General features: G+C 38.7%; 6 protein-coding genes across 6 annotated transcripts; 5 read left to right on the top strand and 1 right to left on the bottom strand.

The window, feature by feature from the left end:
• Positions 1-76: 76 nt before the first annotated feature.
• SAPINGB_P005188 (uncharacterized protein) lies at positions 77-3,052 on the top strand (the record flags this gene model as incomplete). Its single annotated transcript, XM_031999903.1, has 1 exon — positions 77-3,052. One exon carries the CDS (start codon positions 77-79, stop codon positions 3,050-3,052), a length of 2,976 nt encoding a protein of 991 aa, XP_031855794.1.
• Positions 3,053-3,280: 228 nt separating this feature from the next.
• Positions 3,281-4,246, bottom strand: SAPINGB_P005187 (uncharacterized protein; the record flags this gene model as incomplete). The annotated part of the gene is made up of 2 exons (XM_031999902.1): positions 3,281-4,123; positions 4,181-4,246. The coding sequence occupies 2 exons, from the start codon at positions 4,244-4,246 to the stop codon at positions 3,281-3,283; spliced, it is 909 nt and encodes a 302-aa protein (XP_031855793.1).
• A 981-nt stretch (positions 4,247-5,227) lies between these two features.
• On the top strand, positions 5,228-8,884 carry SAPINGB_P005186 (uncharacterized protein; the record flags this gene model as incomplete). Its single annotated transcript, XM_031999901.1, has 1 exon — positions 5,228-8,884. The coding sequence occupies one exon, from the start codon at positions 5,228-5,230 to the stop codon at positions 8,882-8,884; it is 3,657 nt and encodes a 1,218-aa protein (XP_031855792.1).
• A 1,454-nt stretch (positions 8,885-10,338) lies between these two features.
• On the top strand, positions 10,339-13,201 carry SAPINGB_P005185 (uncharacterized protein; the record flags this gene model as incomplete). The annotated part of the gene is made up of 2 exons (XM_031999900.1): positions 10,339-10,440; positions 10,550-13,201. The coding sequence occupies 2 exons, from the start codon at positions 10,339-10,341 to the stop codon at positions 13,199-13,201; spliced, it is 2,754 nt and encodes a 917-aa protein (XP_031855791.1).
• An 878-nt stretch (positions 13,202-14,079) lies between these two features.
• Positions 14,080-14,468, top strand: SAPINGB_P005184 (uncharacterized protein; the record flags this gene model as incomplete). Its single annotated transcript, XM_031999899.1, has 2 exons — positions 14,080-14,128; positions 14,236-14,468. 2 exons carry the CDS (start codon positions 14,080-14,082, stop codon positions 14,466-14,468), a joined length of 282 nt encoding a protein of 93 aa, XP_031855790.1.
• A 617-nt stretch (positions 14,469-15,085) lies between these two features.
• On the top strand, positions 15,086-15,928 carry SAPINGB_P005183 (uncharacterized protein; the record flags this gene model as incomplete). Its single annotated transcript, XM_031999898.1, has 2 exons — positions 15,086-15,296; positions 15,441-15,928. The coding sequence occupies 2 exons, from the start codon at positions 15,086-15,088 to the stop codon at positions 15,926-15,928; spliced, it is 699 nt and encodes a 232-aa protein (XP_031855789.1).
• Positions 15,929-16,337: the final 409 nt, after the last annotated feature.

Genomic DNA, 16,337 nt, shown 5'->3' with positions numbered 1-16,337 from the left:
TTTTTTATTTCACTCTTTATAAACCATTTACCCCCTTTCTTGTTCTTTTGCTTGAAAAGCTGTGATATTAGAGAAAATGGAGGGATATCCTTCTAATCCACAAACTCCAGACCCTGTCTCAGGGCTTACTCAGGGTATCGATACTCTTAACGTGTCAGAGCCCCGCTATGCTGGCAGACATAAACGACCTGCTCGTGTTTACCACAATATCAATTCTCAACCCGAAGCTCCAGCTTATGGTGCTGGAATCAGGCCAGTAGGCTCGCCTTTCCAGGCTGACCCTAATGCTGCTGCTTCCATACTTCCCCAACCCCAACAGCCCGGTTTTCAACAACCCCAATCATCGCCAGCAGGTTTCATTCAACCCCAATATTCTCAATTTGGTCAACCCCAACAGCAGCAGCAGCAGCCTGTTGGATTTCAGTCATCTTTTCAACAAGCTTCTCAGCCTGCTGGTTTCCCTACAGGTCCTCAGCCGGGTTCTGGGCTGTCTTCTAGAAATTTAAATCAGACTGGTGCTCAGGGCCAGGGGCAAGTTTATTATACTGGTGCTGATGGTATTCCCAAAATGAACACCGAAAGAGCATCTGCTAGTCAAAAACTTCCACCTGATCATTTGTTCAAGACTTTTGAAAATGCCTGCCCTCCTGCGGCTGGTACCGATTACAATGTTGCTGATCAGGGTCTTTCAGGTCCTCAGTATACTCGACTCACAATGTATAATGTTCCCACCACAGAAGCTCTTAGATCTAGTCTCAAGCTTCCATTAGGTCTTATTCTTCGTCCATTTGCTCCATTTTCCAACAAAGAGTATGAAAAGGGAGGTGTTACGGTTGCCGACTTTAGTCAAGACATTCCTCCCCCCAGATGTACACGATGCAGAACTTACATGAACCCCTCAATGATGTTTGACCAGGGTGGTACCAGCTTTATTTGCAATATGTGTCAATTTTCTAACCCTGTTTCTGCGGAATACTTTCAACCTGTCGATCCTTCAGGAAGACGCATCGATTGGCATCAGCGCCCTGAATTAGCTTTTGGTACTTATGATATTGCTGTTCCCAAGGAATACTGGAAAGACCAAAAAGTTGAGCCCAGTCCATTGAACTATTTCTTTATGATTGATGTCAGCCAGGAAGCAATTCAAAAGGGCCTGCATCTTTCAGCAGTCAAGGCAATTAAAAATGCGCTTTATGGCTCTGGGATTAATATAGGTGAAGAGGCACAGGCTGCTATTCAACGATTTTCTGAAAAGGATGAGGCTGGTAATCCTATGCCTTCATCTTCCGTGCCTTTGAAATTTCCCAAGGGTGCAAGAATTGGTATTGCTACATTTGACCGAACCGTTCATTTTTACAACATCAATGAAAATCTAGAGCAACCTCAAGCTTATTTCATGAGCGATCTTGCTGATCCATTTGTTCCTATTGAGAATGGACTTTTTGTTGACCCCGAAAAGTCTCGTGCTGTTATCGAGTCTCTGTTTGATTTAATTAGTGGTATGTTTAGCAATAACTCTCTTACTGAACCAGTTTTTGGTGTTGCTCTTGAAGCTGCTTACCAAGCACTTGAAAAGACTGGTGGTAAAGTTTCTGTTATTCTTGGCTCTTTGCCATCATATGGGCCCGGTGCTATTGCAGTCAGAAGTGTTGGTGCCGAATATCAAGGAGAAAGAGAAAAGGAACTTTTCATTCCCGACAATAAATACCACAAGGAAATGGGCAAGAAGTTTGCTCTTGCTGGCATTGGCCTTGATTTGTTCATTTTCCCTACGGCTTTGATTGAGCTGTCTAATGTTGGTATTGTCAGTCAATTGTCTGGTGGACATGAGTATTACTATCCGCGTTACGTCATTGAGCGCGATGAAAACCAGTTTGTTTCAGAATTTACGCGGAGCGTTCAGAATGAAATTGGTACGCAAGTCAGCTTAAAAATTAGATGTTCAACTGGTTTGCAAGTTTCAGCATACTTTGGCAACTTTTTCCATGAGGACTGGGACCAAGACCCTACCATGGGTACTGTTGACTCTAGGTCGACATTTGGAGCCATGTTCAAATATGATGGCAAGCTTGATCCCAAACTTGATGTCCACTTTCAAAGTGCTTTACTCTACACATCAAGCGACGGTCAAAAACGTGTGAGAATTAATAACGTGATTGCCAGTGTGACCTCAGATTACAATGCTGCAGTTAACTTTATCGATGCTGATGCATGCATGGGCATCATGGCTCGTGAAAATCTTTCGCGTATGGGCGAGTTTACACTTAAGGAACTGAGAATGAGACTCAACGACCGCTTGATTGACATTTTCTCGGCATACCGACAAAAGGTTGCTTCAAATCTGCCTGCATCGCAGCTTCTCATGCCTATGTCGATGCGGACCATAATACCATATATTTTGAGTTTACAAAAGTCACGACCGTTCCGAGACCAGAAGTTGACCCCAGATTTGCGTGTTCATGCCGCACGGATTATGAACGACATGTCTGTAGACGAGCTTTCTGTGTTTTTGTACCCACGAATAATGGGGTTGCATAACTTGCAAGAAAATGATTCCACTTATGCTGAAGATGGCCAGTTTATTTATCCTACAAATGTTTCCAATACGACTGAAAATATCGATGCAGGTGGAGTTTATGTTGTTTTCAATGGTGTGAGCGTTTTGCTTTGGATCCACAGACAAGTTTCACCTGCGCTGCTCACCGACTTGTTTGGCGAGGAGGTTACATCGCTTGAAACATTGAATCCAAGTCTCAACACTCTGCCAGAGATTGACACCGATGTGTCTATCAAGGCACGGAGGTTGATCAAATACTTGGCGAACCGGTCTGGGCTTGAGTTTTTGGGTATTCAAATTGCTCGCCAGGGCCACGATGGTAGTGATTATGAGCTTCCATTTTCTCTTGTTGAAGATCCTGGCACGGAAACTTATAGATACCGTGACTATGTTGCCTTTATTCATGGCCGGGTCAAGTCCAAGTTGGAGAACAACAATGAGAAGTCTACTATGAGCTACTTGTCTGGTCATTTCCCATTTTCTAGCGGAATTTAATTAAGTAATTGGTACACGAAGGTGGGGGAAAAAAAAAAAAGAAATATGGGAAGTATCATTAAAGAAGAAGGAAAAAGGAATGGAATTTTAAAAAGGTGTATGTAATAAAATGTTATCTAGGAACTGATTTAATATCAAGTTGTGTATGTGTTTTTTTTTTATTAAAAACAATAAAATTTTAGATTATTGATACTTCTATATATATGAAAGATATGGGGAGGGCGGGGCTTAAAATGGGGGTATTCTAGTTTCTAAATCTTGAACAAGTTCAGAAAGCTTATCGGTTTTCACCAAGATGAGGTGGCCTTGTGGGAAAATACCATAATCGTAAAAGGCACGTTTTGAGTCGGAAGCTTGTGGTTCTTTTGAGTATTTAAAAGAGTGGAAGTAAAGAGCGTGATCCTGTGTAACTTCGTCCTCTGGGTGAAAGAAATAGGATTCCTTTTTGGTATCTGGGCTTCGTTTTGATTTTTTAGTTGAGATACGTTCCTCCTTGTCAAGCTGAGACTCTTCTTCTTGGAAGGTTTTTGAAAGAATAAGCAGGTAGTCAAAAGTTTTTTCTGAATCAGCTTCAAGTTCTTGTTGAAGCATTTTGTACATTGGTGGGACAACCTCTGTGGGCATGTTGATAAGTCGTTCACTGAAGACAAGTCCGACTTTATCTTGAGAAGCTTGAGACACAATCTGTCTAATTTTGCGGTTGAACTTTGGGTAGTCTTGAGTTTTGGCAATAAAGTAATCAATAAGAGCATGCTTAGCAGTGGCACATTTTGTTGGTTCACCTTTAAGGTCGATTGCAGTTAAAATTGCAAGAGGATCAGAGTCTTCGCCATCGGTTTTGATGGTGGACCCTAGTGAGGTTTGTGAAATGATGAGATCAGAAAGTGAAGAAAGGTCAAACTGGATACTATCAGGTCCTAGTAGCTGTCTCAAAAGGTTTTTAGTAGAATGAAAGTCAATTTCTTTAAAGTTGAAATAGTCAAAGTCGACATTGACAATTTCATCATCGTCATCGTCCTCGTCCTCTTCATTTTCATTTTCAGAAACGTTTTCAGGTTTTGTATTGTTTTCCTGAATAAAAGTAGAAGATGTTAGCGATGTATCATGTAGATGGTTAACCAAACTTACTATGGAGTCAGCTGGCTGTTCCGAATCAAGTTTTCGCTTTTTATCATTTTTGATTGTGACAACCATTTTTTTTTTTTTTTGTTTTTCCGATTAAATGAAAAATATGGTGCTGAATCTGGGGTGATATTTAGGTCTTTAAAAAAAAAAAAAAAAAAAAAAAAAAAAAGTTTGATGGAAAGCTATATGATAATGAAGATTTCCCAAAAAAAAAAAAAAAAAAATTTTTTTTTTACTAAAGTGTGACATTATAAATATACATATGCGAAATAGTTACCATAAAAAAAACTATGTTATTTTAAGTAGACAAAAAAAAAAGTATTTCCGGGTAACTAGGAGTATATATATATATATATATATATATATATAGTTATAATTAGTTAACGACGTAACGTTAAAGCAACACGCACGTGACTATTTAAGGGGGTTGCCTTCTCGACGTTTTGTTTACATGGCTTACATAATATTGTCACAGATGCGTAACAAGGACTTATCATTTTAATGGGGCTGCATAGGGAGAAACAGGGCATATAACTTACGTAAGTTGTTTATAATACTATATATATATATATATATATATATAAAAATAATACCACCACTTACCCCCTTAAAACAGTTGCTTCTTTCAACAACAACAACAACAACAACAAAACCCGCTTATTTTATTTTATTTTATTTTTTTTTTTTTTGAAATCTCCACATCAGTCTTTATAACTACCAACAATGACCTTTATGAAGAAGTGTTTCAGATTGATGTTTTAATTTTGTTTGTTTGTTTTTTTTTTTTGTTTATATTAAAAAAAAAAAAAATCTCTTGAAATCTTTTCAAATTCAAATTCAAATTTATTTATTTTTTCTTTCTCTTTTATTCTTTATATATTTAATCTTTTTTTTTTTTTCTAACGAATTTCTGATACGATTACAACGATTTCAAAACTCATCATGTCAACACTCCTACTTCAGAATCAAAACAATAATAATAATAATAATAACCCGGCAGCTGCTCAAGCGTCGTCATCAGCTTCCTGTGACACATCTTCCGGCATACAAATGAATACAACTACATCAACAACCTCAACTTGCTCATCTTTAGACGACTCTTCAGCTTCTTCAGATGACCGCGAACTTTTGGACTCTGACCCTTACCTCTCATCCTCACCATCCATCCACGAAGAAGAAATTGACTTCCAATACGTCTATGCTCTTCGAACGTTTGTCCCCACTGAGCGTGGTCAAGCTCATGCCATTAAAGGCGATGTTATGATTCTCATCAATGATTCTAACTCGTACTGGTGGCTTGTTCGACTTGTAAAGGATTCTTCGGTTGGGTTTCTTCCAGCTGAAAATATTGAAACTCCATCAGAACGTCTTGCACGTCTCAACAAGCACCGCAACTGTGAATACACAAACTACCCGCCACCAACTATGCCTATATCAGGAAGCAATCCAGAGACTGCCTCTATCGCGTCCATCTCATCGGCAAACTCTCAACCATCACCATCTTCTTCCCCACTTTCTTTTTTCCACCACCACAAAAACAAAAAACTTGCTTCAGGGTCGCCGCTAGCGTTACAGCCTCTTTCCAAAGAAGGTAAAAAATCAGTGACTTTTACACCCACGTTGACTTACGTTTCAGCTTCAGAGTATGAGTACTCAGACGCGGACGAGGCTGATATTGAAGATATGGACGACTCTTCCGATGACGATGATGATGAAGTACACCAACCTAATAATAGCACAGGCGTTTCATCGTTATTGCTCACAAGCACACAAAACTCTAATGACATTAACGTTCGAAGCGATATTAATAGAAACAGTTTGGTTCATAATGCCGATGACCACAGTGATGACCATTCTGATGATGACAATGACGACGATGACGATGATGATGATGATGATGATGATGATGATGACTTTGAGTTGGACCGTCGTGCTTTAAACACCTCGGCTGACCACCACATCAAGTCAAAGGTTTTGTACCATCACAGTGCCAGTGCAGATTCTAATAGCAGTCTGGAGTTTAGTGAGGGTGACAATAATAATACTAATACTAATAATAATACTAAACCTACTCAGCCCCCAAATGCATTTAATGTTGATCCTCTAGAGATTCGCAAGCCGCGGTCCAACCCCAATCTCCGCGAAGCAGCACAAATCCAACAGAAGCAACAGCAACAGCAAGAACAAGATCAAGAACAACTTTCTCAACAACAATTTAGCACTAACAGTGACGAAGAAGATGAAGAAACACGACGGAATATCTTGGTTCAATCCAAAAACCAAGAATATAACCGCGGTAGCGTCATTATTCATAAACGCACATCTATTGACCATGAAACTCACCAAGAACAAGAACAAGAAGAAAAGAATGAAAAGAATGGTGATAATGATGACGAAGACGACGATAATAACACTCAAACTTCGATTTTCAAGACCTTAGCTGGAGTTTCTCGCAAGTCTAGCGAGGCTAACCATGATAAGACTAATGAAAAGTCTAATGAGCGATCTAATAGTACTGGTGGGCTCTTTTCAAGACTGTCGCGTGGTAGAAACCGCCGTCACTCTACAGCAGCTCAAACTTCTCATGTGGCTGCTGAGGAAGCTCAAGCAACTGAGGCTAATAGACAAAGCGTATTTGTGGACTCTACAGCAGCAACTGCAGCAGCAGCAGCAGCAGCGACTGCAGCAGCAGTAGCGACTGCAGCAGCGGCAACATTAACAACAGAGAATACAGCAGCCACTACATCTTCTGAGCAAACAGTACACAGTGCAGAAAGTCAAATTGATGCAGCAGCAGGCGCGGGATATCCAGGCAAGGCGGGTCGGCGCCGATCATTGCTCAAGACCAAGTCGTCTACCGAACACCTCAAGAAAACGCCCAACTCGGGAGGTCTTGAAGGAATTGCAAGTTCTGTGCATTCCAATATTTCTGGGCTTTTCAAACGAAGTAGAAAAAATTCACTTTCCAACAAAAATTCTTCTGCTTCTCTTTCTGCTGGTGGTGTGTCTTCTACAACTAACATGTCTTCTACAACGCCTATACAACAACAACAACAACAACAACAACAACAACAACAACAACAACAACAACAACAACAACAACAACAACAACAACAACAACAACAACAACAGGCGGCTCCGGCAAAAGAATCGTCATCATCTATTTCTGCTCCAGCAGTTGCAGCTTCTTCATTGACAGAGACTTCTACTGTCAAAGGTCCGACTGGAGCAGTTGTATCTGTTCCTCCTCCCCCATCCGCATCAGGTCGCATTTCATTGGCACCACCACCTCCACGCGTCTCTCAATCTTTATCTTCGCCAAACTCGTCTCCTCATTCTTCTTCACCGTCACTCGCTTCGAGCACTTCTACAGCAGTTCCACAGTCATCTTCATCTTCCTCTCCTAAGCCGGCTGAAATCCAAGCCGTTATTGAGGAGAGTGATGCAACTAAACACCCCCCTGAAATGACTATTCCGTCTCAAAATGAAATGCGACGCGTGCAACAACGACGGTCGAGTTTCAATCCTTTCCGTAATTCGGGGGTTTTAGATTCTCAGACCCCCCCTGGCGCGTCTTCTACTTCATCTTTTAATGACACCATAAATACTGCCCCCCTTAATATTGGCAGTCACAGCAATAATTCTGGTACTCATATGGGCCCCCATTCTATCTCCATGGGTAACCCAGGAGGTACACTAAAGATGTCATCACCCGTATCCAACTTGGCTTCACTCAAGTCTGGGTCTGCCATGTCGCTATCATCAGGTGATGATCGTGATACGGAAACTGAGCTAGAAACTGGTCGTTCTGGGTCTGCGGCAACCACCATGTCGACAATGTCGACTGCACCTTCTTCTCCATCATTTGTTGAGGACACTAACAGTGAGGAAAATAAGGGTTCAGTAACAGCTCCTTATGAAAAGATACAGCAACAACAAGAGCAACATTCACATCAGCAACAGCAAAGGGGTCAGGGGCATCCGTTGGCGACCCCTACTCCTAGTATGGACGGGATGTCAACTCCGACACATTCCACTGCAGGCAGTGGTTGCATGAAGCCTGTGCTGTTGCAAATGGCTAATTCTTCGGTAGCTTCCATAGCCCCACCACCACCACCACCACCCGGACAACATGACCAACAACATATTGATTCATCACTTGTACCACCTCCTCCGCGTGGGTTCCAAAACATGTCTACACCTCCGGCGACGCCACCAATCGAGCCTGGCAAGCTTGCATCAGTGGAACCCCTGAGGATTATGGGCGGTTCTTTAGTGGGTCTTTCGATGGGTCCTAAGGGAACAATGACATCATCTTCAACCCCCGCATTTTCTTCGACGACCATGACTTCAGTTTACAGTCCGGCAAAGGTTCCACTTGCTGCAAATATTTATGGAGAGAATAAAGAGAATAAAGAGAATGAAGAGAATGAAGAGAATGAAGAGAATGAAGAGAATGCGAATAATGACAATAACAACAATAAAATGCTTGGACGCAGTGCGCTCAGCTCTAATGGAGCTGAAGGAAATGACTCTGCAAGAGCAAACATTGGGGGTAGAGATTACAAGACAAATGACGGCAGCCATGGTAAACAACAAGCAAATGGTTTGCTGCACCCTGATATTGAACCTATTTTTCAGGAGACGTCTGCTCGACTTGATAGAATTAGCGCAAGGCTAGATTTGTTGCTTGCAAAGTATACATAATTTTTTTTCAAAAAAAAAAAAAAAAAGATCAATGATGGTATAATATTAATTAAGAATGCATGTATTTTTATATACAAAGAGGTTAAGGATATCTATATTATTTATATATAATATAATAATATAATGATTATAATTATTTAAATCAAAACAATGTAAACAATGAAAGAACGATAAAACATCAAACTGGAATTGGAATTAGAATTTTTTTTGTTTGTTTGTTTGTTTGTTTGTTTTTTCATAACTACATTTATTTTTAAAACAAACAAAGAAGAACAAAAACGTTGGTAACTGAAAGGTATTCCATATAAGCGACCAGTGAAATCTTGATTTGGGATGAAACTTCTTAGGAAAGAAAAAAAAAAAAAAAAATCTCAGCCTTGCCCGGCTTGGTTAGATTCAGGAACCCTTCAGGGCGCATGAGTTCGATAGAAATTGAAGTATTTGTGGGGGGAGGGAATTTTTTTTTGTATGGTGTTAGTACTTACAAAAAACACAAGAAGGAGAAAAGCAATTAAGTTACTAGTGAAACCAAATAAATAGTTACCATTGATAAGCTTTAACATACCAATGATAAGATAGTTAAGTTACTCAATTAGTTTTAATTACAAAGTTATGTAACATTATATTACATAATAATTAGATAATTTACACGTGCATTACATGTGGCTGCTGCCCACTCTCATAAAAATTTTCGTGCTGTGATGTTTATGTGGTGGGTGCGTGGACACAAAAGCAGTCTACACACACACGCACTCACTCACATACATACATACATTCATATATACAGGCAGCAAAAATTTTCTCTCTCCTAAACAACAAAACAACAACAACAAAAAAAAAAAAAAAAATTTACTTGGTGGGTCAGCCAGCCAAAATTTATATATACACCAAACTGCTACTACCACTATTATACCAGCACCAGCACCAGCACCAGCACCAGCACACACACATATATATATATATACACACACTCACACACACAGCTAAACAGATTTACATACAAACATCCGGTTATACACACATTCTGTTGAGAGAGAGAGAGAGTGTGAAGCACATACACCACGATTCAATATAGGCTCATATATTTATACATATACTATAGTATATATATTTATTCATATCGGTAAACTATTGGACTGGAAAAAAACAACATCCAATCTCTAGTGCCTTTACTTGGACTATCAAATATCTCCCATTGCTGTTGCCTTGAGTTACACCCTTGAGACAGAGATATATTCATCAAGTCTTTTAACAATCCTTAGCTTGTTCTATCCAGATCAAAGGAACAGAGGTCTCATCTTCCACCACAACTTTTGAGCAGCCTCTACAAGTAATTTCTTTGGATTAGTTGGAACTAGTTTGACTTAATCGCCAATTTTTATATCTTAACTTTCGTTAAAGTCTAGACTGTTTTTTTTTTTTTTTTTTTTTTTTTTTTTTTTTTTTGTACTACAATGTCATCTTGGACCCCAGAACTCCAATCTCTTCAAGAGTTGGGTCTCATCTTTGGAAAGTCCCTATCATCAAACAATGCCGACCAACAAGAAGCCATCAAGGTTAGTATTCAAATTCTTTGTTCTAACTTTCTCAAAGTAATCTTTGACTAACTTTTCACTTTTTCATTTATCTATTTCTTTCTTTCTTTCTTTCTTTTTCTCATTCTAGGCACTCAAACAAGTTGAAACGCTTCCTGAACTCAATAGATACTTGGTCTACATGCTAATACAGCGTGATGCCGGGTTCCCCACTCAGGTGCGCACTGTGGCTGGTGTCAAGCTCAAGAATAACATTTTACAGAACCTGACTTTACTCGATGGCCAGACTGTTGCTTACATCAAGTCTCAAATTGTAAATGGCTTGTCAGACCCAGAACAACTTGTGCGCAACGTCACTGGCAATGTCATCACTTCACTTGTCACCCAGCTTCATATTGACGGATGGCCTGAAATTCTCCCGGAACTCATGTCTCTTGTGGAATCTTCCAACGAGACTATTGTCCAGGAAAGTTCCCTGTCTGCACTTGCCAAAATTTGTGAAGACTCGGCAGCTAGTCTCGACAAGGAGTATGCTGGACAAAGACCTTTGGATTACATGATTCCCAAATTCCTTGAATTTGCGACTTACCAGTCACAACGAGTCCGTGCTCTGAGCATCCAATGTATCACCCAGTTTGTCATTAACAAGTCTCAGTCGCTGCTTCCATATCTGGATGCCTTTCTCAATACTCTTTTCACTCTCACCTCTGACAACTACGCAGAGACTAAAATCAACATTTGCACTGCACTTGTCAACATTATGTACACTGCTCCGGAGAAACTTGTTCCACATCTTGAGGGTGTAGTCAACTACGTGATCCATTGTATGCTTGAACCCGATGAGCGTGTTTCGTGCGAAGCTGGTGAGTTTATTCTGCAAATGGCTGAGGCCAACAACTCATTTGATGACCACACCATTGAGCGGTTCCTGCCCACAATTGTGCCCACAGTTCTTAAAACTATGGTCTATTCGGAGAACGACAGAATACTACTTAAGAGTCTTGCCGAGGATGATCAGGACATTGAAGATCGCCCAGAGGATATTAAGCCTCAATTTGCAAAGGCCAAGGAACACAAGCCTGTTAATTCCTCGGACAAGAGCCATACTCCTGCTCATCAACTGAATGAGGATGACAATTACGATGATGATGATGATGAAGATGATGAAGACGAGGATGATGCGGCCAATGAAGCTCTTTCCGAATGGAATTTGCGCAAGGGCTCCGCAGCTACGCTTGACGTTTTGTCTACCAAGTTCCCCAATGCAGTTTTGGAGCTTGCTCTGCCGCATCTTCAAACTTCTCTTCTTTCAAACGAATGGTTTGTTCTTGAAGCTGCCATTCTTGCCTTTGGCGCCATTTCTCAGGGCTGCATTGAGCTGCTTTCACCCAATCTTTCGGAACTAATTCCATTCCTTGTTCAGCAGCTTAAGAACCCTGAACCTGCGGTGCGTCAAATCTCGTGCTGGACCCTGTCACGATACGGATCTTGGATTGCCATTCACTCGATTGGTGACCATAAGACATTTTTGCAGCCTGTGCTGCGCGGGCTTCTTGACTGCTGCTTGGACAAGAACAAGAAGGTTCAGGAAGCTGCATGCAGTGCCTGTTCAATTCTTACTGAAGAGGCTGGCGATGAGCTGGTTCCTTATCTTGAACCAATTTTGCGCCAATATGCGGAAGCTCTGCGTCGATTCCGAACCAAGAACCGTCTTAATTTGTACGATTCGATTCAAACATTGTTTGACAAGATTGGCGAGAGCGCATCGAGCCAATCCAATGCCGAAATCATTGTTCCTGGACTACATGAACGATGGATGGCAACACGGGACGACGATCCTGATTTGTGGCAGCTTATGGAGTGCTTGTCGACAGTCACTGCATACTTGGGTATGTACATGACTGCGCAGCTTCCTGATATGTATAAGCGATGCATCAGACTGATTAGCGACAGCATCATTATGGAGCAAAACTATCAGTACGATGATACTATTGAGATTCCTGACAAGGAATTTCAGATTACTGCGCTAGATCTTGTGGATGGTATTGTTCTTGGAGTGAAGGAGAATATGGCTGAACTGACGCAGCGGGTACAACCGAACTTGGTTGAGTTGCTGATAGCGTGTTTTGATGACGAGGTGTTTGAGGTTCGTCAATCTGCACTGGCTGTTGTTGGTGACTTGGCAATCCATGCGATTGACGTGCTGTTGCCTCAAATGAATGCAATGATGGAGGGGCTTTTGAAGCAAATGTCTATGGAGTATACACCTGGAGTGTGCAACAATGCTATTTGGTCGGCTGGCGAGATTGCATTGAAGCTCAAGGATGGTGATGCGCTTAAGCCATATGTGGAAGCACTTTTTACACGTCTCTGGGAAGTGTTGGATTCCAATACTGCTATTTCTACTGTTTGGGAGAATGCTGCGACAGCCATTGGACGGATGGGTCAAGCTGTTCCCGAGATGTTGGGACCTCATGTGGGACTTATTATTTACAAGTGGTGTTACCACATTGCTGAAATGGGGGAGAATGAAGAGAAAGATTCTGCGTACTTGGGTATGTGCAAGATTGTTCAGGCCAACCCTGGCGGGATTTCTAATGAACAACATTTGCTGAAGCTAATTGAACTACTGGCATTGTATATGGAGCCATCGCAGGAGCTTGCGGAGAACATTTTGTTAATTTTGCAAGGGTACAAGCAGATGGTTCCTGATTGGAACTCTTTTGTGGCTAAGCTTCCTGAGGATGCTCAGAATTCGATTAAGCAGAGATACAGGGTTTAATAGGATGGAGAGAGGGGGGGAAAAAAAAAAGAAAAAGTTTTATAAAGAAGGAAAAAAAAAATATATATAAAAAAAAAAAAGATGTATTTAATTTTAATTTTTTTTGTTTGGAAAATCAAGGTTTTTTTTTTTTTTGTTTTTAAATTTACTACTAAAAGTCTATGTTGGTGATATTTTTTAGATTGTTGGAATGGAGGTTTAGTTATTGTTATTGTTTGTTTAATAATTATTAAATTATAATTGTTTAATTAAATGTATTACAAAAGTCAGTTGTTTTTGTAACAAACTTTTATTTTTTTTTTTTTTATGGTGTAGTTTTTTAACTGTCCAATAACCGCTGTGTGATTTAAAAATTCGAGTGTCTGAGTGTCATTTGCTTATACAGGACAACCAAAGTATGGAAGAGAGATTTCTAACAGTGTGTAGTACCAAAGGCCACACACATACACACACACACACACAGAATGGCTTTTCAATCTGTTTTTTTTTTTTTTTTTTTTTTCTCTCTCTCTCTCTCCTTTTTTATTTCTTCTTTTTTTTTTTTTTTTTTTTTTTTTTCAACATCACCACAACTCACTTCTATACAAAAAAAGAAAATCATCTAAGCTCTTTAGCTGACTTTTTTTTTGTGCCCTTCATATCTACTTTTTTTTTTGTAAGTAGTTCAGTCTTTTTCTTTTTTTTTTTTTTTTTTTTTTTTCAGCAGTCAATGTCGAATATGTTTGAAAAGACAATCAATTTTTTTTTTTTTTTTTGTTTAGAGAGAAAATTGTTCACTAACTAGGTCACTCTTATTGGCTAATATTTTTATTTTTGTAATTTATAGAAAAGTTTATCACCACAACCACCACCTTTCCATCACATTAATTTAAATCACAATGGGTCCTCCTCATCCTAAGAGTTACATGGGTTGGTGGGGTAGCATCGGTATGTAAATTTGAAGAAGAAGAAGAAGAAGAAGAAGAAAATAAAGAAGGCAATGAAATGAGTTCTAACCATGATATGTTTTTTTTTTTTTTTTTTTTTTTTTATAGGCTCCCCCCCACAAAAGGGTATTGCTAGATACGCTGTTTCTGCTGGCTCCCAGAAGCTTTTCCACCACGCTTTCCACAATGCCATCTTCAACACCTTCCGTCGTGTTAAGAACCAGATTTTCTTTGTTGTTTTCCCTGTGTCCATTTACTACTACATTTGGACTTCTGCCAACAACTACAACCAATGGCTCTACACCAAGGCTGGTCATGAGACTCTTGAGAAGCTTCTTTAAATTTTAGAATAATAACATGCAATGAAGAAGAAAAAACAAAAGAAGAAAAGAAGATGATGTTAACGAATAATACAAAGGTGGAAAATTGATTAAATTTTTTTTTTAATTTGGAAATGGATTGATAAAAATACACACATACACACACACACTAAGAAAGAGAATATTAATATATTATTAAACGAGAGAAAAAAAGAGAAAGAAAGAAAAAAAAAAGAAAAAATTTGTACAGTTGATAAGATACCTTTTTATTTTCTGAAAGATAAGCCTATGTTAAAAGGTTTAAAAGGTTTAAAAGGTTTCAATATCAAGAAGAGATTTGTAGAATATTAAAATGTGTTGTAGACTTTATATATGGTGAGACTTTTTTTTGTAGTTGATTAGTCAAATCGTAGTGTATTTTCTTACCCGCGTAATAAAAGGCTGACCAGTAAATAAAATAAAATAAAATAAATAAAAATAAATAAAATAAAATAAAAAAAACTCTCGCTAACTTCCATTTTATTCTTTTACACAATTTATTTATTTATTTATTTTTTTTTTTCTATCTTTACAATTATTTTCTTTATAAATAATTATTTATTTTTATTTTTTTATTTATTTTATTTTTATAACAAAAAATGCCTCCAAGATCAGTTCTTAACAGTGCAACACCATCAACGTCGTCCACAGTTGTGGCAACACCAGAACCCGAAGAACAAAATGGAACTCTGCATCTTCAAGCTCCAGAGAACTCGACCGAAAGTGCTCCACGCAGCCGAAGTTCTCGTGGTGTTCGATGGACCGAGGAGGTTGTTGATAATGAGCATATGAATAAGAAAAAGTCGAAGAGTAAGTGATGATTATGTTTTTCTTTTTAATAATATCAATTGTTAGATATTTTTTTATTTTATTTTTATTTTTATTTTTATTTTTATTTTTTTATATTTATTTTTTTATAAAGCAATGTGTATTAACCTTTTATTTGAAATGTAGTTTGCTGCATTTTCCATAAACAAAGACAATTTGGTGAATCTTCATCTGAATCTGATAGTAGTAGCAGTGATGATGATTCAGATTCAGATACTGAAGGAGCAGGAGGCCCCTTGAATGGAATTCCTGATTTTTCTTCCAAAAAGCCTGGAGACAATGAGCACGACCATGACGAGCAGCAATGCAATCACAACCATGAGCATGATCATCATCATGATCATCATCATAAGCGTGTTCCTAGGAAACTGACTGAAAAATTACCAAAAGATACAGAAAGTTCTGAAAGTGAACCAGATGAAGAAGAAGAAGAAGAAGCGAGTGCAAGCGAAACAGAAGCAGATGTTGTTGCGAGACGTAAAATGACCAACGAAGAACGGGAAGCAAGACGTAAAGCTAAACTGGAACGGTTGTTGGCCAAGGGTAAACTGCGGCGTAACCCGAGCCCGAATGCTTATGAGCGTCAACCTGCTTACAATACTGTTGAAAACTAAAATCAAGGAAGTATGGTGTTTATTATTATTATTATTATTATTATTATTATTATTATTATTATTATTATTTTGGTCATTTTGATTTGTTATCAAAAACAGAGAGCAGTCATAATTACAAAAAGCATATTTGGATTTTGAAGGAAAATAAGAGAAGACAAAATTTTAATTCTTTGTTATTAATACAATAATACAATATGACGATATGGAAATTCATCATTATAAGCATAAATATTTATTAATTAATATATATACATTATTTATTGAAAAAAAAAAAAAAATCCTTGAAACCTTTTTCCTTTTATTTTTTTTTTTTATTTTTATTTTTTTTTTTTTGTAGGTAGATACAGATATACGAAGAGATAATTGTGGAGACTTGATTTTTTTATTTTTTTTATTTTTTTTTTTTTGA

This window comes from Magnusiomyces paraingens (genome assembly GCF_902498895.1).
Source record: "Magnusiomyces paraingens strain CBS 517.90 genome assembly, contig: contig4, whole genome shotgun sequence".
In the NCBI taxonomy this organism is placed as follows: Eukaryota; Fungi; Ascomycota; class Dipodascomycetes; order Dipodascales; family Dipodascaceae; genus Magnusiomyces; species Magnusiomyces paraingens.
This window is presented reverse-complemented; position numbering and strand designations above follow the sequence as displayed.